At 46.1% G+C, this 24201-nt stretch overlaps 1 protein-coding gene across 1 annotated transcript in view; it reads right to left on the reverse strand.

Moving 5' to 3' along the window:
• FASN (fatty acid synthase) overlaps window positions 1-24201 on the reverse strand; it is a 70900-nt gene that overhangs the window by 13914 nt on the left and 32785 nt on the right. Inside the window, 21 exon segments of the mRNA XM_034790536.1 lie at window positions 4218-4369; window positions 8357-8558; window positions 8871-9094; window positions 11178-11300; window positions 11451-11570; window positions 12134-12228; window positions 12230-12281; window positions 12284-12312; window positions 13069-13219; window positions 15060-15263; window positions 15724-15878; window positions 16001-16119; window positions 16339-16503; window positions 19283-19669; window positions 19811-20121; window positions 21700-21903; window positions 22155-22334; window positions 22677-22862; window positions 22963-23043; window positions 23488-23679; window positions 24000-24175. Coding sequence (XP_034646427.1) covers window positions 4218-4369; window positions 8357-8558; window positions 8871-9094; window positions 11178-11300; window positions 11451-11570; window positions 12134-12228; window positions 12230-12281; window positions 12284-12312; window positions 13069-13219; window positions 15060-15263; window positions 15724-15878; window positions 16001-16119; window positions 16339-16503; window positions 19283-19669; window positions 19811-20121; window positions 21700-21903; window positions 22155-22334; window positions 22677-22862; window positions 22963-23043; window positions 23488-23679; window positions 24000-24175 — 3508 coding nt within the window.

Genomic DNA, 24201 nt, shown 5'->3' on the forward strand with positions numbered 1-24201 from the left:
GAAGGAGGGTGGGAAGTGTAATGGACATGAACAACACATCTCGAAGAACAACAGTTACGGAAGGTAAGGTAACCGTTTTTTCTTCTTCGAGTAATTGTTCACGTCCATTACACATTAGGTGACTCACAAGCTTACCATTGGAGGAGGGTAGGAGTCAAGGAACAATTGATTGAAACACAGCCCTGCCGACCACCACGTCCTCTCTGGTCTGATGATGGATCGCATAGTGGGCTGTGAATGTATGCACCGATGACCAGGTGGCCGCTTTACAGATTTCCTGGAGTGGAACCTGCGCCAAGAAAGCCGCTGAGGATGCTTGGGCTCTAGTTGAGTGAGCCCTGATCTCCGGGGCTGGTACGTTGGCGAGCTCATAGCATGTGCGTATGCAAAGCATGATCTATGCTGACAAGCGTTGCGCTGAGATAGGCTGGCCTTTCATTCTTTCCGCAATGGCAATGAACAGTTGCGACGACTTGCGGAAAGGCCTGGTCCGTTCCAGATAGAATGCCAAGGCTCTACAGACATCGAGGGTATGCAGGCTGCGGTGGCTTGGGTCCATATGGGGCTTAGGGAAGAACACCGGTAAACAAATGTCCTGTCCCATATGAAATTGCGTGACCACCTTAGGAAGGAATTTGGGGTGCGGCCTCAGTTGCACCTTATCCTTATAAAAAACTGTATAAGGAGGTTCCGAAGTGAGGGCTCTCAATTCCGATACCCTCCTAGCTAATGTGATGGCCACTAGAAACGCTACCTTCCATGAGAGGTGCATGAGGGAGCAAGAGGCTAGGGGTTCAAAGGGTAGCCCCATGAGTTTAGTTAGGACCAGGTTAAGATTCCATGCAGGGACCGGCGGGCGCGAGTAGGGAAACACCCTCTCCAGCCCCTTGAGGAATCTGACTACTGTGGGGTTGGAGAACACCGAACCCCCCAACTCTCCAGGGTGGAACGCCGATATGGCAGCCAGATGCACTTTAATTGAGGCGGGGGTGAGCCCTTGATGCTTGAGGTGCAGCAAGTAGTCCAGTATTGATGGGACGGAAGCCTGCAGAGGCTGTACGTGATGAGGCTCACACCAGTGGGAGAACCTCTTCCATTTGGCAAGGTTGGTCGCTCTTGTGGAGGGCTTCCTACTACCAAGAAGAATTTGCTGGACCTGGTGGGAACACCTGTGCTACGTATCGCTTAGCCAGAGAGATACCATGCCGTGAGATGTAGCGATGGTAGGTTCGGGTGGAGTAGGCGACCCCGGTCCTGCGTGATGAGGTAGCGATGGAGGGGGAGGGTGATCGGGGCGGTCACGGACAGTTCCAGCACGGTCATGAACCAATGCTGGCGTGGCCACGCCGGTGCGATGAGGATGACTGTTGCCTTGTCCCTGCGGGTCTTGAGCAGGACCCTGTGAATGAGCGGGAATGGTGGGAAGGCATACCTCAGGCTCCTGCCCCATGGAATCGCGAAGGCATCTGCCACTGAGCCAGGGCTGAGGTTCTGGAATGAGCAAAACTGAGGGCATTGGCTGTTGTCCTTGGTGGCGAAGAGGTCCACCTGGGGAAACCCCCACCTCTGGAAGATTAAGAGAGGATGTCCTGCACTCAGAGTCCATTTGTGCATGTGGTAGGACCGACTGAGGCGGTCTGCTAACCCGTTTTGGACCCCTGGGAGATATGCTGCCAGTAGGTGGACTGAATGGGCTATACAGAAGTCCCATAGGAGGAGCGCCTCGTGACAGAGGGGAGAGGATCAGGACCCGCCCTGCTTGTTTATGTAGAACATGGCGGTAGTGTTGTCCGTCAGAACTGACATGCTGTGGCCTTTTATGGTAGCGCGAAAGGTCCGGCAGGTGAGGCGAACTGCCCTTAACTCCTTCAGATTGATGTGAAGCAACTTTTCTTCCCTGGACCATAAGCCCTGGGTCCGTAGGTCCCCAAGGTGCGCTCCCCAGCCCAGGTCCGACGCATCTGTTACTAACGTCAGAGTGGGTTGCGGGGTGGCGAAAGGGACCCCTTCGCAAACCTGCTGCTGATCGAGCCACCAGCGGAGGCAGTTCGACACCCGAGCCGGGATTGTCACTACTAGGTCTAAGGGGTCTCTGTTGGGGCGATACGTTTGGGCCAGCCAGAACTATAACGGCCTGAGTCTTAGACGGGCATGTCTGACTACATGTGTGCAAGCCACCATGTGCCCCAAGAGTTGCATACAGCATCTGTCCGTGGGGAATTGTTGCATGGAGCTTATGACCCTTTGAATGGCCAAGAACCGTGACACTGGAAGACTTGCCCGTGCCGCCACCGAGTCCAGGACTGCTCCCGTGAAATCCAGTCTGTGTGTGGGGATCAGAGAGGACTTGGGTACATTGACCAGTAGACCGAGCTTGCGGAACACCTGTAACGCCAGTGCCACGTGGGAGCAGACCTCGTCCTCAGACCTGCCTGCAAGAAGCCAGTCGTCCAAGTACGGGTATACCCGCATCTTTCTATTCTGAAGAAAAGCTGCCACCACGGACATGCATTTCGTGAACACTCGCGGGGCCGTTGCTAGGCCGAAGGGCAAGACCTTAAATTGGAAATGGTGTTGGTTGATGGTGAAGCGCAGGAACCGCTGGTGGGCCGGGCGGATGGCGATGTGAAAGTACGCATCTTTCATATCGAGGGCAGTGTACCAATCCCCCGGATCCAGGGATAGGATAATAGTGCCAAGGGAGACCATACGAAAACGTGCCTTGACCAAAAATTTGTTTAGTCTGCGTAGATCCAAAATGGGACGGAGGCCCCCTTTTGTTTGGGAATGAGGAAATATCTGGAGTAAAACCCTTTCCCCCTTAGGTCCTGAGGGACCTCTTCCACTGCTCCTACTTTGAGGAGGGCCCGCAACTCCTGCATGAGGAGTTGCTCGTGAGAGGGGTCCCTGAAGAGGGACAGGGATGGGGGCTGGGAGGGAGGGGGCGAGGAGAACTGAAGGGTGTATCCCACCTCCACCGTGCGAAGAACCCAGCGGTCTGATGTTATACGAGACCAAGCACGATAAAAATGGGACAGGCGGTCCCTGAAACATAGAGGAGGATCCGGTATAAGGGTCGGTACGCTGTCCTCGATCACAGCTTCAAAACCCTTGCTTATTTCCCGGCTGCGGCTTGCCGTGGCCGTAGTTTTGGCCCTGGTTAGGCGCGTTATGTCTACGCCTATTATCCCTGCCCCTTCTGTGGTACAGTTCCTGCCTAGGATGAGGATGGTATTGCCTCTGTGGTGGTTGGGGCTTAAAGGGTTTCCTCTGTGTCACTGGGGTGTGCATTCCCAACGACTTGAGGGTTGCTCAAGAGTCTTTGAGGCTATGTAATCTGGCATCCGTCTGGTCCAAAAACAAGCCTAACCCCTCGAACGGAAGGTCTTGTAAGGTGTTTTGCACCTCTGGGGGAAGGCCAGAGGCCTGTAGCCATGCCGAGCACCTCCTCACTACTCCTGAGGTGGTTGTCCTGGCAGCTGCGTCCGCAGAGTCAAGGGAGGCCTGCAGAGAGGTTTTGGCTACTGCCTTCCCTTCGTCCACTATGGCCATAAACTCGGGTAGTGAAGCTTGGGGTAGGGAGTCCTTAAACTTGGAGACTGATGCCCAAGAATTGAAGTTGTGTCTGTTCAGACAAAGTGGGTATTCACCCACAAAAGCTTATGCTCCAATACATTTGTTAGTCTATAAGGTGCCACAGACTCTTTGCTTCTTTTTACAGATCCAGACTAACATGACTACCCCTCTGATGCTCTGTACAGAGATGCTGGAGAGGCACAGAGAGGGAATACCAAGTACGTTTTTACACATTTAAGCTGAAATATTACTAAGAACAATAGTATCTCTTAGCTGAAGACGGTAAGGCCCTACCAGCCTCAACAAGAAGTCTTCATGTTGTCCTGGTCTCTCCAGGACTCCTACTGCGATGGTCTTCCTTAACTAGAAAGTGCAGGATAGGCCTTTTTTGGGCCCCAAGGGTCACTAGGAGCTGAACATACTGTCTCTGTAGTGCTACTAGCCTGGGAAACAAGAGACCAGACTGAGGAAGTGAAAGGACAACAACTTCACGTTACCAAACCTATCCAGGCCAACTGCACTTTGAAAGACAAAAAGGTTGCCTGAGCTGTCCCCCTGGTGACTTGGCCCCATATGATCAATGCAGAAGGCACCTTTGCAGCTGCTCTGTCCTTTGAGTCCCAAGCATTTTTGTCACTCACCATCGCCAAGTTGAAGATGCCCCCAACTGGTCCAAGCTGTGAAGCTTCTTCTATCAAGTGCTGTGTTCCTTCTAAAGTCCCAACATCACTGGTGGACACCAGGACCTGGACTCCCATCTCCTTCCACTCTCTGACTCGTTTAGCTTGGTAACCTGCAAAAAAAAAAGTCTAGTTTGAGATTCATTATTCCAGACACTGTGCCCTGGTGAAGCTCCGCTTCCTGCACTTCTCAGTTATGTACTCAGTTCATACTTACCCTAAGACAAACAGCAGCATTTAAACTAAAGCATTAGAACTGCAACTTGTGGTTGCAGACTGATTCACTAATGGTTAGACAGACGACAGATTCAGAGTTCTTTTCCCCAACTGCCATTAGTTCACAGTGTGACCCAAGACACGTAACTTGGTGCTCCTGTATCCCTATCTTTAAGATGAAGAAAATACTCCCTCTTTTAAATGCTGAGCATGTTGGATGGAGATGGTATTTAAAACGAGGAAGGCTTTTCTTTTGGTATATAGTGTAACCATAGCTCACAGGAAATAAGCTCCCTGAAAAGGAATATAGCAACTTTCATTGAGGCCTTTGCACGAAGGCTCTTCCATGTTTCAGGTCTGGACTCACTGGTAACAGTGTGTGCTCTTTCTCTGGGCAAGGCTGTAGATTTGACTTTATATAGAGCCAAAAATATGCCTGGTGCCTGGGGGTTTTCAGTTTGGAGCTGGCTGGGGACTAGGAGTGAGGGCAAATGGGGGTGTCTAGCTTGCTGCCCCCCAGGATGGACCCGGCTGAGGCATTCCGTTTGCTGTACCTACAAGCTCTGTTTTAGACCATGTTCCTGTCATCTAATAAACCTCTGTTTTACTGGCTGGCTAAGAGTCACGTCTGACTGCAAAGTGGGGGTACGTACAGGACCTCTGGCTTCCCCAGGACCCCGCCTGGGCGGACTCGCTGTGGAAAGCGCACGGAGGGGCATATGCTGAATGCTCCAAGGTCAGACCCAGGAGGTGAAGACGTGTGAGCTTCTTGCCCTGAAGACGGTCTGCTCCAAGGGAGAGGAGGCTCCCCAAAGGCCTGACTGGCTTTGCGGGGAGCAGTTCCAGAGCATCGCCCGGGGACTCCGTGACAAGAGGTAGGCAGGAACAGAGTTATATACGATTGAAAGCGTAGTGAAGGGATTTGAAGAGGGGATGGACATGATCAGATCAGCAGGCAGGGTGGATTATTTTCATAGTAGCACTTTGGACAGATCAGGAAAAGGAAGGCAAGAGTGAAGGAGGAAGAAAGAAAAAGGGTGCAGTAACTAAGGAGAGAGATGAAAAGTTGGACAAGATTTAAGGCAGTGGGATAGAAAGGAATGGATAGATTTTGGAATGCAGAAGTTGGCAGGAGTTAGCAACATCAAAGTTGGAGGACTGAGGTGGGGAGTCAAATGCCACCAAGCTTTGCATGCCTGCAGAACATGCATGATAGTGGATTTGCCAATGGAAATAGAAAAAGTAGTAGTTTTTCTCATGTTGAGCCTGAGATGGTGTCAGGACAGAGGAACACAGGTCAAAGACAATTGTGGATGAGGCAGTGAGGCAGATCCGAGACATTTAATTATTGGGTAATGTCACACAGGGATATGAGCTAGAGGGAAAAAAAGACCAATGACAGCTCTCCAGGGAAGGGACAAGACAAAGAGCTTGAGGGTCACTATCCCTAAATAATGGTTGGAGAGGGAAGATGCAGAGTCTTTGAAACTAAGAGGATGAGAATCTCTAGAAGGAGGACAGGGAGACTTTGTAAAAGAAGGAGTCATTGGGGACTTGAGTAAGGGCAGTTTCAGTAGAGTGGAAAGGTAGAAGCCAGATTGTACAGGGCACCCTTTTTAAGTAGATCAGAAGCAGGCTTCCTGCTAAACAACCAGTGGGCCACAGGACAATCGAGATGTTAAAGGAGCACTCTAGGACGATAAGGCCATTGCGGAGAAGCTAAATGAATTATTTGCATCTGTCTTCATGGCTGAGGATGTGAGGGAGATTCCAAAACCTGAGCCATTCTTTTTAGGTGACAAATCTGAGGAACTGTCCAAGATTGAGGGGTCATTAGAGGAGGTTTTAGAACAAACTGATAAACTAAATAGTAATAAGTCACCAGGACCAGATTGTATTCATCCAAGAGTTCTGAAGGAACTCAAATGCGAAATTGCCAAACTACTAACTGTAGTCTGTAACCTATCATTTAAATCAGCTTCTGTTCCAAATGACTGGAGGTTAGCTAATGTGACGCCATTTTTTAAAAAGGGCTCCAGTGGTGATCTTGGCAACTACAGGCCAGTAAGCGTGACTTCAGTACCAAACTGGTTGAAACTATAGTCAAGAACAAAATTGTCAGACACATAGATGAAAATAATTTGTTGGGGAAGAGTCAACATGGTTTTTGTAAAGAGAAATCATGCCTCACCAATCTGCTAGAATTCTTTGAGGGGGTCAACAAGTACGTGGACAAGGGTGATCCAGTGAATATAGTGTACTTAGATTTTCAGAAAGCCTTTGACAAGGTTCCTCACCAAAGGCTCTTAAGCAAAGTAAGCTGTCATGGGATAAGAGGGAAGGTCCTCTCATGGATTGGTAACTGGTTAAAATACAGGAAACAAAGGGTAGGAATAAATGGTCAGTTTTTAGAATGGAGAGAGGTAAATAGTGGTGTCCCCCAGGGGTTTGTACTGGGACCAGTCCTATCCATAAATGATCTGGAAAAGGGGGTAAACAGTGAGGTGGGAAAATTTGCAGATGATACAAAATTACTAAAGATAGTTAAGTCCCAAGCAGACTGCAAAGAACTACAAAAGGATCTCTCAAAACTGGATGACTGGGCAACAAATTCAGATGAAATTCAGTGTTGATAAATGCAAAGTAATGCACATTGGAAAACATAATCCCAACTATACATATAAAACGATGGGGTCTAAATTAGCTGTTACCACTCAAGAAAGATCTTGGCGTCATTGTGGATAGTTCTCTGAACAAAAAACTCAATGTGCAGTGGCAGTCAAAAAAGCGAACAGAACGTTGAGAATCATTAAGAAAGGGATAGACAATAAGACAGAAAATATCATATTGCCTCTATATAAATCCATGGTACGCCCACATCTTGAATACTGCATGCAGATGTGGTCACCCCATTTCAAAAAAGATATATTGGAATTGGAAAAGGTTCAGAAAAAGGCAACAAAAATGATTAGGGGTATGGAACAGCTTCCGTATGAGAAGAGATTAATAAGACTGGGACTTTTCAGCTTGGAAAAGAGACAAATAATGGGGGGATATGACTGAGGTCTATAAAATCATGACTGGCGTGGAGAAAATAAATAAGGAAATGTTATTTACTCCTTCTCATAACACAAGAACTAGGGGGTCACCAAATGAAATTAATAGGCAGCAGGTTTAAAAACAAACAAAAGGAAGCATTTCTTCACACAATGCACAGTTGACCTGTGGAACTCTTTGCCAGAGGATATTGTGAAGGGCAAGACTATAAAAGGGTTCAAAAAAAAGAACTAGATAAATTCAATAGCTATTAGCCAGGATGGGCAGGGATGGTGTCCCTAGCCTCTGTTTGCCAGAAGTTGGGAATGGGCAACAGGGAATGGTTCACTTCAGGATTACCTACCTGTTCATTCCCTCTGGGGCACCTGGCATTGGCCACTGTTGGAAGACTGGATATTGGGCTAGATGGACTTTTGGTCTGACCCACTATGTCTGTTTTTATGTTCTTATATAATATGTAAGAGGATGAGTGCATGTATTAACAAAGGCAGCATAGGCAGCAAAAGGAGAAAGTCCACTGAAGAAATTCAAAGGCAAAAGAAAGGCAAGAGATGATGTAGTAGATGGAAAAGGAGGTTGGGTCCAGAGATTTCTCTTGGAATACTGGAGACTATAGCACGTTTAAAGGGAGAGGGAAAGGAACCAGATGGGACAGTGTGGTGTTGCAGGAAACTGGATGATCAGAGGGACATGGGAACTGAGCTCTACATTGTGCCTCAATTTTCATTTGCACACTACAATCTGAAACGTCAACCACGGGCACAAACATGAGACCACAACTCCTGGTCTCCATTCTCCCCACCCCTTATTTTAAGTTATCCACTTACCAGATCGTATGCCAGAACGAGAGGTCAGTACAAGCTTCTGAGCGCCTCTCTCAACCAGCCACTGAGCCAATTCCAGCCCAAAGCCGCCTAGGCCGCCTGTGATGATGTAGGACTTTGTAGGTGGGCAGGAAGTTCGCGAGATGGCAGAGAGTCTGACAGCCTCAGTCTCCCTCACAGGAAATTCCTTCTCTTCCTCATGGACCTTCCAACAGTCAGACAACAACAATTAAGTAAGAGAGGAAATATGTCATAGCTCTTTGGATCCAGAACCAAGGGCTCTAGAGTATTAGATATGTCAACTGGCTGAGTTGGCAATATTGTGAGCAATGGGGTTAATTCCCCTCACTAAATGGACAGATCCCTTCTTTCTCTCCTTCCCAGCTATGCTGCTCTAGTTGGGGAATTTCAACCTCACTAAACATGACCCATTTTTTTGTATGCAGTTCATACACACTGGATTCCTGGGTCAGGATGACAGATGTAGAGAAGCCAAGACCTACAGGTGTGTCATTACCTTGATCATAACTTTGCCAATGTGTTTTCCTTGTGCCATGAACCTGAAGGCAGCTTCTACCTCCTCTCTGTTGAAGATCGTAGTCCTCAGGGGTTTTACCACACCATCTCTTATACCCATCTTCAGCAGGTCTGACACTTCCTCCCACTCCTGGTTTCCCTCTTCAAATATGGCATCTAGCAGTATTCCATGAAATGCTACATTCTTCAGGAAAAGGGCCATTCCTAGAGGAAGCAACATGGTTAGCACACCATACTGCCTGCAGTTTCTTGTCAAATTAAATTTCTTAGCTTCCAAAACCATTTGTTTATCTCCATGCTAGTGAGTGATATACGAGTATAGGGCATAACAGTCACGAGGCAACAGGGAAAAAGTTAATAAACCAGTTATTTTTCTAAGGGCTTGTCTTCACTACCGGGGTAAGCTGACCTAAGTTATGCCATTCCAGCTACATGAATAGTGTAGCTGGAGTCGACATAGCTTAGGTCGACTTACCCCAATGTCTTCACTGCTCTGCGTTGACGGGAGATGCTCTCCGGTCGAGACTTCTCTTACTCTTCTCGGAGAGGTGGAGTACCAAGATCGACCAGAGAGCGCTGATTTAAACCCGCTAAACTGACCTCGCTGCATCTTCACTAAACCTGCTAAATCGACCTCGCTGCATCAATTGCAGCAGCGTTGATCTCCCTGTAGTGAAGCCAAGCCCTAAGAGCTAAAATCTACTCAACTTAATTAACACTACATGAGCAAGGGTGCTCTGTAAAGAAGAGAGACTAGTTCACCAGAAGTTCCACATACAAGTCACTGGCAAGGATATTAGTTACAAGCACTATTTCATCAGGACAAACTGTAAATGGCTGATCAGTTATCTTGAAAGTAGAAGCAACTAATGAGAGCTGAATAATAGAATGTACAGAAGTAAAAGCACTATTAATCTTCCTGTCCATCTCTACAGTGGATTCTTCCCTGTTGGACACTTTCTAGTTCTTCGTCTTGACAAGTTTTAAAAGACCCAAGCAATGGGGCTGCCACAACTTCCCGTAAGCAACTATTCCAAAGCCTAATACAACCCATCACCAGGAAGTTTTTCTGAATAGTTACTCTAGGTTTCCCTTTTCCAAATCGGTATACTCTATGCTATAGTCCTAAGTAATTCCTCTCCATCATCAGTTCTATCCCTGACATACATGGACAGTGTAAATCATTTAACCAAGCTAAACAGATCTTTTTCCTCACGTCAGTTCCTACAGCCCCATGACCACTTCAATTGCTGTTCTTGGAGATCCAGCCAATTTGGCTTTATCTTTGTAGCAATGAGATGCCCAGACCTGAATGGAATATTCCAGGTGTGATCAACACAACAGCTCCATCACCTCCTTGCTCTGTGATGTCTTTGCTATGCAGCCCAAAATTTCATCATCTTTTTGTTGCCATATCATATTGCTAACCTATGTCAAGTCTCTTTTTGCATTACAGCTTCCCAGGATTTTCCCTCCCACTGGAGTAGCAGCATTTGATTCCCACTCACCCCAGATGTATTAGCTTCATTTTTCCAAGCTGAATCACATTGTTATTTTCTGCCATGTTTCTAATGTCTCTAGGTCCCTTTGCATCATTTCTGTCCTCATTTGTGTTTGCAGCGCCTCCTAATTTATCATCAGTAAGTTTCATTAAACATGTTACTTACAGTTTATAATGATCTTCAAGATCATTAAGGATGATGTTAAGACTTGACCTAGCACATATACAACAACTATGTCCTAGTTATAAATCTGTTTTTTATTATTAGTATTGCAGTAATGCCTAGAGGGCCCTGATTGGGGCTTATTGTGGTAGGCCCTGTACAAACATGTGATGAATAGAAAGTCCCTGCCCTAAAGAGCTTACAATCCAAATATAATGATTGGAGGTAAATGGATACAGACATACATGGGAGCTACGCTGTAGAGAGATAATTAGGATTGTGTAATAAGCGATGGTCATATCACACGAGTGGCCTAACCACTGTCAAGTGTTTTGTAGGCATTATGGCATAGGTTCGTTTTAAAAAGAGACTTTAAGAAGGATAACTTTGTGGCTTTACACATATTTATGGGGAGCTTCTCCCATGCAAGAATCACAGCACAGGAGTTTGCATGAAGGTACTTGTTGGAAAAAACTGATAAATGATCTGTGATGAATGTATCATTGCAAAGTTAATGGTTTTGCTTGGTACACACACCTTTTAAAGCTCTGATAATGTTCATATTGTGGGATATGGATATAGTCCAGCTAAGAACAGATCTTTCCTGATGCCATATATCTTACCAAGTGGGCTGTTGTTAGACAGATCATATTTGCCTATTTCCAAGAAGCGTCCGTGTCTAGCAAGGCAACGTAGACTGGCCTGGAGCTTTTCTTCTGCCAGGGAGTTTAATACCAGGTTGACCCCTACAAGAAAGCAGTAACAGCATTTAGCACGCTCTTTCCTGGCAGAGAATCGGACACTCTCAGTGACTTTTCCTTATCTATCCAACCAGTTCTAGCCATGATCTTTCTAATTCTGCAACCCTTCTGGTATCCACTATTCCTTGGACTCACCTTTCCCATTGGTGACCCGCAGTACATGTTGCTCAAAGGAGGTATTTCTGGAGCTGGCAAAGCTGTTGGCATCCAGCTGAGGGAATCTTGTTTGGAGATACTCGCGTTTCTCAACGGAACCTGAGAACAGAGGAGCATTTTATTTTCCTGAGACACCAGCACTCCTTGGCTCATACATCATACATTCCACTGCCTTCTGCTGAAACCTCTGCTAACAGGAAAGGGCTAGGATGCAACTCCGAAGAGCTCTCAGACACCTGTAATAGAGCTCTGGGACTTTACACCTCTGACAAAGGTAGGTTTATAGCTACTGCCTTTTTCCTGTTAGCAAGTTAATGACGGCTTTATTACAGCGAGGGACAAACCAAGTCATACACTTTCTTTGGTCACATTTCAGAGAAGCTACTGTATCTAAAGATTCAGGGCCTTATTTTCTTCTCATACCCTTGTAACTATCACTTTGTTGGAGTCACTCTCGATTTACACTAGTTAAATGAAGACAGTGATGCTCCATGCAGAGGTAAGGGTGTTTGTGCATGTGTATGCATTTGTCTGTGGCAGGGAGAAAGGGGCAGATTTTGTCATGTGGCCAACAGCTGAATTAGAAACCCGGAGTCAAGATTAATATAAACTGGTAGGAAACTGCAGAAGGGGAGTCACAGAAATGGGACTTCATTACTTACCTACAGTAGCAAAGACACGGCAGCCCATGCTCAGCGCAATAGCAATGGCTGCCTGGCCCACACCCCCCGAGCCGGAGTGAATGAGTACACTCTCTCCCTTCTTCATACCACCTCGAACAACCAAAGCATAATAAGCAGTGGCATAAACTACAGGCACTGAGGCTGCCTCCTCCAGAGACCTAAAGAAAGGAAAATAAAGAATTTTTAGTACTGATAGAAGCAATCCCCTGTATCTGGAATGGAGGGTGGAGACCACACAGACTCTCCAATTTGTACAAAAATGCAGCACTGTGCCTCTTTAATGGGAATACATGCATAGTCTGCATTGACTCCCAGTTAACCTTCACTGCCAACTGAAGGCCCTACTCTTGTTCCTTGAAAAGGTCCTCAGTAGTTTAGGGTCTGACTACATCTCTCATTCACACCCACTGGAACAGCTAGACTCTTCTGGCACAATGCAGCTAGCAGTGCCCAGGGTGAAGCCATTACAACAAAGACAAAATATTCTTGGTGGAGGGCCTTCAACTGTAAGCCAGCCTACCAGAGCAGGTAAAACTGAGCCCAGCTTACTTAACTGTTTTAAGAGCATACTGCAAGTCTCACCTTTTTGGCAAAAGCTTTCAATAACAGATAGTCAAAACTAAACCCTCCCCCCAGTGTAGATACACCCAAGCTATTGAAGCAGAGAGAGGCAAAGAGCAGAAGCTACTATAGATCAATAATGGTGCTTAGTTATCATAGTGACAGATACCAAGGTACATGACTCCAGTATCTGTGGGAAAACGGATGTATAGAATGCAAACAGCACAGGCCAGTCAAGGAAGTCGATACAAGACACCCTGTAATCATCCCCAAATCAGACTTCAGTTTCATTCAGGCAACTGCAGGGTATAGCCGTATCAACATGTGGGAAAAAACAAAATAAAGAGACCTACCAGTTCTCTGGCACCTCCCACAAAAACCTCTTGTCAGAGTCCACCACTGTAGCCAGCCCTTTTGCTGGGAGCAATCCCATCACCCTTTTTCCAGTGGGGTCCCGTCCTGAGAATTCCATTCCCAGCATGCACTGCTGCAGAGCCCAGTTACCTGAGAAAGGGATAGAATTATTGCTATTAAATTGCTCCTGTAAAATCCTTTGGGTAAAATATTCACCAACAAGGACGCTCTCTCTGAAGTTGTGATTGGAGTTCCCCCCTCATCTTTCTCTCTCTCCCCAGCTCCAGAGAAAACATCTCCAAATCCTGAAATTAGCTTTCTGCTTGCATAGCTCATTAAGCACAGTGGTTTATTTTCTCTTCCTACAAACTCCCCAGAAAGCTGAGAAGCACTGCCAGTCACAACTCTAGGAAAAGCTGACCACCACAAATTTCAATTTCTATTCTCAATGCTATCGTTTTAGCTTATAGCTTTCTTTTGAGAAACTTCATTGAAATCTCATCTTGTTTGCAGGATCTTTTCCCTCATCTCTGAAAAAAACAACCAACCAAATAAACAAACATTAGGTTTGTGTTGATCTATAGACAAAAAGGATTCACACTAAGACTCTGATTTAGGCAAAGAAGAGACACATTTAAGGTGGCTAGACTGAGTTGGGGACACACTCTAGTTAAGTCAGCTAACAACCAACCGCCACCAACACTACTTTAGTTCTTCACAGCTTCAAAACTGCTTTACAGACAAAATATTAATTCTCACAACTCCCTGTGAGGTAAGAGTATATTAGCTCCATTTTACAGGTGGGGAAACCAAGGCACAGAGTGCTGAAGTGATTTGCCCAAGGCCAAAGAGGCAGTCTATCTACAGCATGAGTGGAGGACTGTTAGCTAGGAACTCCCAGATTCTAATCTTAGTTCTTAAACCAGGGATGGGCAAACTTTTTGGGCCGAGGGCCACATCTGGGTGGGGAAATTGTATGCTGGGCCAGGGCAGGGGTGCGGTGTGCAGGAAGGGGCTCAGGGCAAAGGAGGGGTGCGGCAGGGGGCTCAGGGCAGGGGGTTAGGATGCACGGGGTGCAGCAGGGAGCTCAGGGCAGGGGGTTGGAATGCAGGCAGGTGCGGAGTGTATGAGGGGCAGGGAGTTGGGGGGGCGGAATGCTGGCGGGGTTTGGGCTCTGGCCCAGCACCACTTACCTAAAGCGGCGCCGGGGTGGCAGTGGCGTGCACCGGGGCCAGGGCATGCTCCCTGCATGCCTGCCCTGTCCCTGCGTCACTTCAGGAAGCACTACAGCCCGGGGGGGAGGAGGGAGGGGGGGGAAGAAGAGGAGAGGGGGGAAAAACACGGCAGAAGGCTCTGCATGCGCTGCCATTGCCGTGACTCCAGGTATCTCCCCCGAAGCTCCCACTGGCCGCGGTTTCCTGTTCCCGGCCAACGGGAGCTGCAGGAGGCTGTGCCTGGAGGCAAGGGCAATGCACGGAGCCCTCTACCCCCTGCCCGGGGGCCCCACGGAAGTGGAGCCGGCTGCTTCTGAAAGCGGCGGGGAGCCTTTGGCGCCACGGGGGGCAATCCCGCGGGCCGGATCCAAAGCCCTGAGGGGCCGGATCCGGCCCACGGGCCGTAGTTTGCCCACCCCTGTCTTAAACTGACACCTTTTGGGGTTTGGGGCAAGTCACTTCACCTCCAACTCAGTTTCTCATTTTCTGAAAAGGAGTAATATTCACCCCATACGTGAGCTGTGAGCATTAAATTAATTAAATACTATATAAATGCCAAATGGTATTGGCACTGCAGTTGCACTCAGGAGTTCCTGGCACCCATGTCTATTTTTAGACAATACCTCTTATTTTCAAATATCAATCTTGCATAAGCAAAGAAAAAAAGGCTGATTTACAACAGCTAGTGTGCTAGTAAAACTGGAACGTTCTCGTCACACTTGGAAACTTATTTACATAATTTTAGTTGTGGAAACTGCCCAATCTCCCCAATTCACCTGGGATAGCATCCGGAGAGAGCTTCCCTGTAGCCAGCATAATGTCACGGAAATTAAGAGATGCGTAATAGACCCTGCAGAGTTGAATGTTGGGATTGGTGGTGTGGAAATGGCGAAGCGGAGAGGCAATCCAGCGAAGGGATGAGAGGTCCCCACGAGTCAGCACATTCACATAAGCATAGTCTGTCAACTCCTCAGGCTGGGCTGCAGGAGAACAAGGAAAAGCCAGTGACTTCTCTGAGGGGAGAGATCTTTACACACATTAACATGGCATAGACATTTCATTTGATGGAAGAGGTTCCTTGTACAGCAAGGATAGCATGCATACTATGGGACAGATAAGGCATGGGAGCCACACATGGGTGAGGGGAAATTTTCCATTGATAGTTAGCCAGTTCCTCCCATTCACCCCACCAAAGACCTCCCTCTCCCTGTAATCTCACCTGAACACTACAAAATAGTTCATTCTACCTGGTGACATTGGCACATTGCACTATCCTGTCATGGAATTGGGACAGTAATTGCCCAAAGGTACCAGTACATCCGAGGAGTAATTCCTTGGGCCAATAAAAGATAAAAGAAAAGTACCTCCTCAAATCTCACTCTAAGACCTGTGGGAGGAAATGCTGCCAAATGACCATCAGGCCATGATCATAAAAGTCACCTTGCTGCAACAGAAAGTGTCTGAAGGAGCCCCACTTTCCATCACGATACACATTCATCACCAGGTCTCCCTGTAGGATTTTCTGCATCTCCCTGGCAGAAGGGCTTGTGGGAGGGATGGCTGAGGAGGAATTCAGGTTGGAAACAAACAGGCATCTAGAGAGAAAACAAATATTCAATCCACATTTGTCATTTTACTTGCTTCCCTGTCATGTGTTGAAAAAACTGATGGAAGATTGTCTCCTCTCCAATTGTGACTAAATATTGCATTTTTGTACCTGATCCTGTGGCCCCCTGGTTCCTGGCGTAGACAGTTCACCATTCCCACAACTCCTGAATTCCCACAGCTAGTAGCAGTCAGCCACACAGGCTGCTCAGATGAATCAGCTAAGATCACCTACAAGAGAAATCCCAGCCAGGTTGATTAGGCTTCACAGAAAAGGAAAGGGTTCTTATTTCCATAAGAGATGGTTTGAAATAAACTCTCTGGTTTCCCTATACACAGGGAAAGAGCTCTGTGAAGCAGACACCCTGTTTTCAAGGCTTCTTGTCTACTGTATGAAAGGCCTGGAAATAGGCGAGACATGTAGCCAACTTCATACACAGGAATTCTCACCTTTAAAGATTCCACCCACTTGTAATGTGTCTCCTCTACAGGCAGGAAAATAGGGATCTTGGCAGAAGCCTGCTGTCGGCACAGGAAGATGGCTGAACCATAAAACGATCTCTTCACAGCAACCAAATTCAACAAGGTCTTCCCAAATAAATCCTCCCATTCTGCCTGCCAAACCAAGAAAGATGAAAATTATTGGCAAATAGTCAGGAAAGATTAGAATTGCAAACTAGACTTCTACTGTGTGCAACGTGTCCTCAATGGAAATCATCAGCTGGTCCTATCCTCCTCTTTCTATACACGGGATAAGTTTTTGCCAGAGATCCTATGCATCAACTTGGTTATTTCCTCCCTAGGTCAGTTTGATAAATACTAACTATGGTAAGATTATTGTCGAGTTTTACACAGGACTTCTAATAGTCACAAGTCAGCACCTTCCACCTCAGCAGCTCCCCAAATCGTCAAAGATATTCATTTTTATTTGTATTACCATCGTGCCAAACAACCCTAATCATGGACTAGTACCTTGGTTGTGCTAGGTGCTGTGAAACACAGAACATAAAGATGATATTGCAACTATCTGAGACCTGCTACACATACTTTGGACACGCCCAACTTAGCAGACTAATGGAATTAAATATTAGGTCACATCTCAAAGACTATACAATCAAGAGGTTCCAAAATACATAAGTTGTAGAAGTTAGAGATCTCTCCTTGAGAATAATGAGGACTGTGGTGGCTCTCTGCCTAGCACGAGTAATGCTGCTTATAAACAATGACGACTGGATTTAGGGGTTACTGACCTAGGTCGGGGGACTGGGGTCAAGAAATACAGAGTTCTCTTTTCAGCACTTCTGGTTGTCATAAGTAAGTTAAAGATTTAAACAACAACAAAAGTAGAGTGGACACAGCAACCTGAATCCCTCCATCTGGAAGGGCAGCTGGCAGAGAACAGGAGGAGGTGGCTGCAACATTTTCAAGAAGCAAGTGACATTGCAGCAAAAGAGAAGGAAAATGAAATGCTCTTCAGCTGTATGCAACAGGTCCAGAGGCACGTACACGTCTACAGTACAGTCTAACGTGAGCATGAAAGGGACTGGAAACAGAAACAAAAAATCATTCAAAAGTTTCAAGAGTACTTTAATTCATGCAAGAGTGTCATTTGGGAAAGCCACATTTTCTTTCAAAGATATCAGGTACCAGGTGTCACTCAGCTATTGCACTTAACTTTTGCCACCCTAAGATTCTGACAGGATAAAAGACCTAAAGGAAGGTGTGGAAGCAGAGAAAGAACTGACAGGAAGGGGACTGCAATGCATGACAGTTTGTTAGCAAGAGTCAGGCTAACTGTAACCCTAATAACGAGAGTTTTGTAGAAGCGAGGAATGTGTGAGGCGAGTGGTAAAGAACTGTGTGAGAAGTTGTGGCGACCTTGTGTAGATAATATGGAATGTAGACTAAGAGTCTACATTAGTGAGCAAAACAAGATATCAGAATGACCTATGTATAAACAAAATGCAGCTGTTGCTCATTATTGTCTGTAATAAAAGGTATAAATGCTTGCTGTAATTGTTTACCTGTTGAGAGACCTGTTCAGCTCTCTCCCTCTATGCAATTGATAGAGAGAAAATAAAGTATCTGACTTGCTGTGCCCAAATAAAAAGTGAGAACTCTGTTATTCTCCGACAAAGGTATAAATCAACAGGGGGAAAAAGCAACTTATAAAAAGGCACAAGGGCAATTGAGTAACTTTGATATCATAATACCTCCTTTTATTAAGTGTTTAGAAAAAAATTACTAAAGTCTAGTGATTGCAACAGGCCAAATTCTGCATTCACTTTACATCCAATGGTGCACTGTTAATTTCAGTAGGATTGATAGTATACACGAGGGAAGGATCTTACTCAGTGAATTTGTTACTATCAAGACAGACCTCCCGTAATTGTAGGAGAGAACTGGGTTATAAACTCAACAGATTCACATTTTATATTGCTGGTTGACAAGAACATTGCTGTGCAAAATTCTGATCTTTCAGTAAAGAAGGTTCTGAGCTTGCACCATTCCCTCACCCTTGGGTAAAATGCATAACGAAAGCTCATGCTCATTAATCATCTCAGAGGACTTTTTGCAAGAGTCAGGCTGTAAGAATCCGTGTCTCACCTACATTCCAACTCCAGGGATTATATTTACCTCCCTTATTTCCATTTGCCATTTCAATGGGTTATAGTATTCTTTTTCACTTCCTGCCCTAAAAAGAAGTGTTGTGTAGCACTACTGAGTAGCTGCTATGTTCCATTCAAGCATCAGGACTGGATAAAGGATCTTCCTGTATTTATGAAGCATTTTGGAACCCCACAGGGAGGGGGAGAGAGAGACACCCCCCCCCATGTAAACAACAGCTACTGTAATTCGTTAAGGCCTGGCTGTGCTATAAGGATACTCTTCTTGTCCATGGCTCTCTCTGGAGCCCATCAGACACACCCAGAGGTTAGACAGTGGAGTCACTGCAAAGCATTGAGACACATTCTCATTTTCCCAGATGCAGAACCCATTGCCTTCAGCATTTCCAGAGCAGGAAGAACAAATGTACCTTTAACTCAGAGCCCCCATGATAATACAGCAAACAGACTAGAACAACTAGTTTGCAGATGGAGTATGTTTTTATATGGAGATCCATAGTACTAAAACTGGTCACCTGAAATACATTATGAAAGGAATTCTGACCTAAACTCACCTGAATTGACTTCCCTACTTTTGCAACACTGATGGATTCAGAACTAGTCTCTGCTGACAAGGAATATTTCTATACATTCCTGAGAAGGAACAAGATAGGATGGAGCAGCCATTCAATGAAATGAACTGCCTGAGATTCTGTATGCAACAAAGTGGAGTTTAGGGCTAACTGTAGAGGAAACATCAAAAGGAGTCTGGAAAGCCAATTGTTTACCTGAGCCAAGAGGCCTCTCTGCTGAAAATCTGGAGTTGTAAGGAAACTGATGATTTCTCCAAGCGTTTCTCCTTTGAGAAGGGTGTGCAGTAAAACAAACCCTCCTTCTTTCACCGTGGCTGACAAGTTGGAGAGAATCTCTGCTGGGTTCCCAAAAATGCTCACTGAGCAGTTGCACACCAGCAAGTCAGCACTGGTCAGGTGTCCAGGAGGAGGGCTGATAGGATCCCACTGGGCAATGGAAACACCAGTTTCCTGCAGCTGGCTTTCATTGACTGAAAGGATCTCTGGGGCTCGGTCAGTGGCAGTGTAGTCCAGTTGTAGCATGGGCTGAGTATTTAGGAGACCAGTAACACGAGAGAACAGACGTCCATCTCCTGCCAGAGCCTGCAAGGAACGAAACAGAGGGAATAAGATGAAAATCCTGGACATGGTTAGCACATTATGACGAGAGAAGAAAAACTGTCGAGATTTCAAAGCCTCTTAGAGATTCAGTCTATAGTTTCTCATCCTGGGGTCCCAACTAACCTCCACTATCTTCATCCTGTGACTGGTAATGTTCTCCAGTGCTATATCCACACAAGCCTTCAGCTCAGGAGAATCTAGCAAGGCATTGAGTAGGGGATCATCCTGGAGATGCATCTTCTCTTGAGTAACAATCTGTTCTAGCTCTGAATACAGGTTTCCATTCAATTCCAGGCGGCAGATTTCAGAAAGGATGTGGAGGAGGCCCTTCTGCATGGACCCAGTCTCTCTAAAGGCCCCTACTGTCTCTAGCCCTGGGATGGCCAGTTTGACTCCATGGAATTCTACCTTCTTCTGTAATTTGCAAATCAGACCTAGAACACAGGAGCAGGAGAAAAAAAATCAGTTCCTTACACAGCTCTTCCTCTTCTTCCAGTCCTGTAGAGGATTCCTTCTCCAAATAAGCAATAGCAAGCAGAACTGCTGGAGGACGGCATCACTCATGGCTTTCCAAAAATGTTAGCCTTGGTTTTGGTTACTGTGTAGCCCAAGTATGTAATCCATACAACCCAGTTACATAAACCATTTCCAAACAGGAGCTCATTATTATTGCTGATTTGTATTGTGGTAGCAGCCAATCAGGATAGGGCTCATTGGGGTAGGCTCCGTACAGACACATAGTAAGACAGTCCAAGAGACAAAACCCCCCCACAGATATGACCCCTTAGTGACTGGGGTTAAGACAGGGGTAGAGCTCATGACAGATATGTGGCATGTTTGTGCCACATTTGTTTATTTGATATATGATTTGTTTGATTTACTTAAATTCCTTTGTTTTGGGAGATTCTTTTGGGGTGGGGGGCACTCAGGGTTACGGAGACAGAGACTAAGTTAGAGTAAGAGGAAGGGGGGAGATGAGAAGGATGCAAATCAGGGAAGTCCTGGCAAGAACTTCTAGAAGCTCCCAGAGACTCTTGCTAAAAATTCCACCAACAAATTGAATATCAGATCAGTTTCCTTGCCTGGAAGACAAAAAAGATAATGGTCTCTGGACACTGCTAGATCATCCGTGCCAGGAACACCTTCCCTGGGGCTCAGAAATATTCCTGAAGAACAAAGTTTTGCCTTTTGTAGAAATATTCCAGGAGAATGGGTGGGGTTGTCCTCCCTGAGTCTCCATGCCACCCCTTAATAGTCTACTATACTATGAGTATCCTCAGTAGATTTCTCCAGGAACAAAAGTATAAATAGTTCCAACACCAGTGCTCAATACCTCCTGGAGCTGTACCCTCCTTGGTTATGGTCAGAAGAGCATGTTTGTGGTTTAGGTGAGAACATATGAATAAATGCACCTAACCCTCTTTGCAGTCACAAGAAGGAAAACTGCATTAAGATGGGTTGTAATATGTCTCCTGCCAATATTTGAAAAGCGATTGGGCTAGACTCCTCCCAGAGGTGTTGAGGGTTAATATACATCCTTGTGCACCTTCAAGGACAACTGCAGCAACTGACACATTCAACCCTGGGAAAGGGGAAGTATACCCCCAACCCACTTTGGAAGTCTCATAAAATTCCAGCTGGGACTCCATAGCCCTGCCTGTTGAGGATGTCTTGGAGAAATGCTGAATCAGCCTCTCTCCTTGGTGCCCAAAGGGCTGGGTTGGTCAGTCAGTTGGTCCCCCAGCAGCAGTTCCACTGTGACTCTGCTTTGGGAAGACTTTCTGCTGCAATGGGTCACAACTGGCTTTTGCCAGTGGACTGAATCACAGCCACAGTGTGCTTGTCAAGGCTAAAGTAGTCTGGACTTGTCTGCCTCAGTAGAAACAGGGACAGATCCTTGCTGTTCTCCAGGCAAAGATTCCAAGAGGCTGTGCAGGTACATACTCTCACCTCACAAAGAGCCCTTGACGCCTGCTCATCATCATGTTATAGTAGTACTGAAATCCCTTTACCTTTGCAATGTTCCAAATGGGCACGAAGATGGGCCTCTGAAGACAAACAATCACTCTCAACATACGGCACAAAGCAAAATTTTTCCAGAGTTGGAGGTATCTGTTCCTGCTGTCGCCGAGGTGCCACAGTGGCATGGAGCCCAGAGAGCCGAACACCTCCTGCCATGATGTTATCGAGGCAACGGTCAACAACAACATCAAAAGCTGCAAGGCAAGAAGAGAACATGCAGATAAATGTTGAAAGTGCCATATGAAGAGGCATTGCTGTGCTTAATATGGTCAGAGAGAGTAGGTCCTGTGTCAAAGTACACAGTAAAAGGAGTAGCAGAGTGGCTTGGAGACCCATAGGTCTTACAAGTTTCTCTTACTACTATGGGCAGGTGAAGCTGCTTCAGGTCATCTGGAGAGCCATAAAGAAGCTGGGAAAATTCCAGTTGTGGAAGAGGATTCATTACCTTCAATATCATCCTTGTATTTGTGCACCCGCTCTTGGTGTAGTGACGGATCAATGCACACAGAGCGTATTCTAGTTGGTAAGCGCAGGCTGTGACCTTTCTCACCCAAGATGATCATCTGCAGCAAGGTGTCAAGGAAAGTTACCCAGTTCCCATTCCACAGGACTTTTCCTGTGTTACCTGGGGAAGAGAAGAAGCCCTATCAGTACTCATTCTCCTATGTCTGCTGGGTGAAAATCTGCTTCAAAAGACATAAAATAAGAAAAATAAGATCTCTGTTCATTGACTGCACAAGCTCTGCTCCACACAACTATACCTGGGAATGCATGCCTGCCCTGCCCAGGAGAGACCAGCCTCCCCACTGCTCCATCAATACAGTTACAATATTCTTATTCTGTCATGCACATAGGCACGCCCTACTCCATGACACTTTAAATACAGTCCTTTTAATAAACAGATCACATTCATTCACATCATTAGTCTTAGAACTTTCTTGATTATCTTTCTATAGGAAAGACACACCTTCATTGTTTGATTCTAAAAGTCCCTGGAACGTTGGCCCATAATCATAACCACGCAGACGCAGCTCTTTGTAAATATCTGCCTTGGACAGACTGAATTTGGGCCTCATGTTTGGTGGAGTCTCCAAGTCAACTTGCTGGTTACGGAAATTATTTAGAGCAGTTTCTTCCAAAAGGCAAATTTTCCCTGACGGACACAATATAGAGAACAAGAGCAGTCAGTGTTCAGACATATATAGCATGGGATTCTTCACAGTAGGCCAGGACAGCCAGAATTATCCACTTACCACTTACAGCCAGGTTTCCATTCCCAGACACTTCAAAACAGTGGGAAGCAGGCAGAAGTCTCACCTCCAGCTGTGTTGAACCTGCAAACGAACCCAGAGATTGCTGAAACGTGTGTTAGGGAGACCCTTCCATCCCACGTTCTTCCTCATGCACTCCCCTCCACTAACTGTCCCAAATTCCCTGGAATCTCCTGTTTTTCCACAGGTTTCAGAATAGCATCCGTGTTAGTCTGTATCCACAAAAAGAACAAGAGTACTTGTAGCACCTTAGAGACTAACAAATTTATTCAAGCATAAGCTTTCGTGGGCTACAGCTCACTTCTTCACAGTACCTTCTGCCCCACTATGCACAACATGGAACAGAGACATCATGATATCCCACTTCACCTTACCCTGTTATACATCCTGAAGTGTAATGTATTTGTTTCCTTCTCTCTCCCCACTGCCATGCACTCTTCCCTTCTGCCCATCTTTCCCAATCTTTACTATACAGGCTTGAGATCCCAGATGCAACCTCTCCCTCACCTTTCTTGGAAAGGATTGTTGCCTGATGGATTGTAACCTCTTCAAAAAAAACAGGCATTTGTTCCATGGTAATCCCCAGAGACCGTGCCAGAGTTCGCCAGGCTAGCACCAGGTACCCAGTTGCTGGATACAGGACTCTGCCATCAATGCAGTGACCAACCAAGTAGTAATCGGAGGATTCAGAATTCATATCTGCCAGTTAAACAGGAAAGAACAAAAATTCTTTTAGAACTCTCAGGAAGCGAAGACTTCAGAGCAAAGAAAGAATTTCCAGGAATTTCCTCACAACCCTCCTGGCCACATAGAGGTCTTTATAGCTTCTATTAATCTGAACCAGGCCAACCCCCCAGCTTTGTTCAGATCACTTCATTTCTAACCTCAAGAGCAGTTCCAGCCACAAAGTTAGCACACCCTCTTCATATAAGGTTTTGGTGATGCTGCTTAGAGGACTTTATATTCCCATTTTGTGAACAAGAGAAACTGACATAGAAGTGAGGAAGACAGGTACGCACCAATATTATAGATTGATGCTGATGAAGATCCCCCAGAGCCGGAGGGAAAGTCTTCAGCTTTTGGGACGTCCCAAGTCTGGCTGTGGTCCCACAAGATGTAAGGAGATATTAATGGGGTTCCCACTGGGGCAGGATATTCAACAAGTGGGAACAGATTATTTGAGAGAACATTTATTCTGGAAAGACAAAGGTCAAGAAAAAA

Source organism: Trachemys scripta, chromosome 14, assembly GCF_013100865.1.
Source record: "Trachemys scripta elegans isolate TJP31775 chromosome 14, CAS_Tse_1.0, whole genome shotgun sequence".
Taxonomy (NCBI): Eukaryota; Metazoa; Chordata; order Testudines; family Emydidae; genus Trachemys; species Trachemys scripta.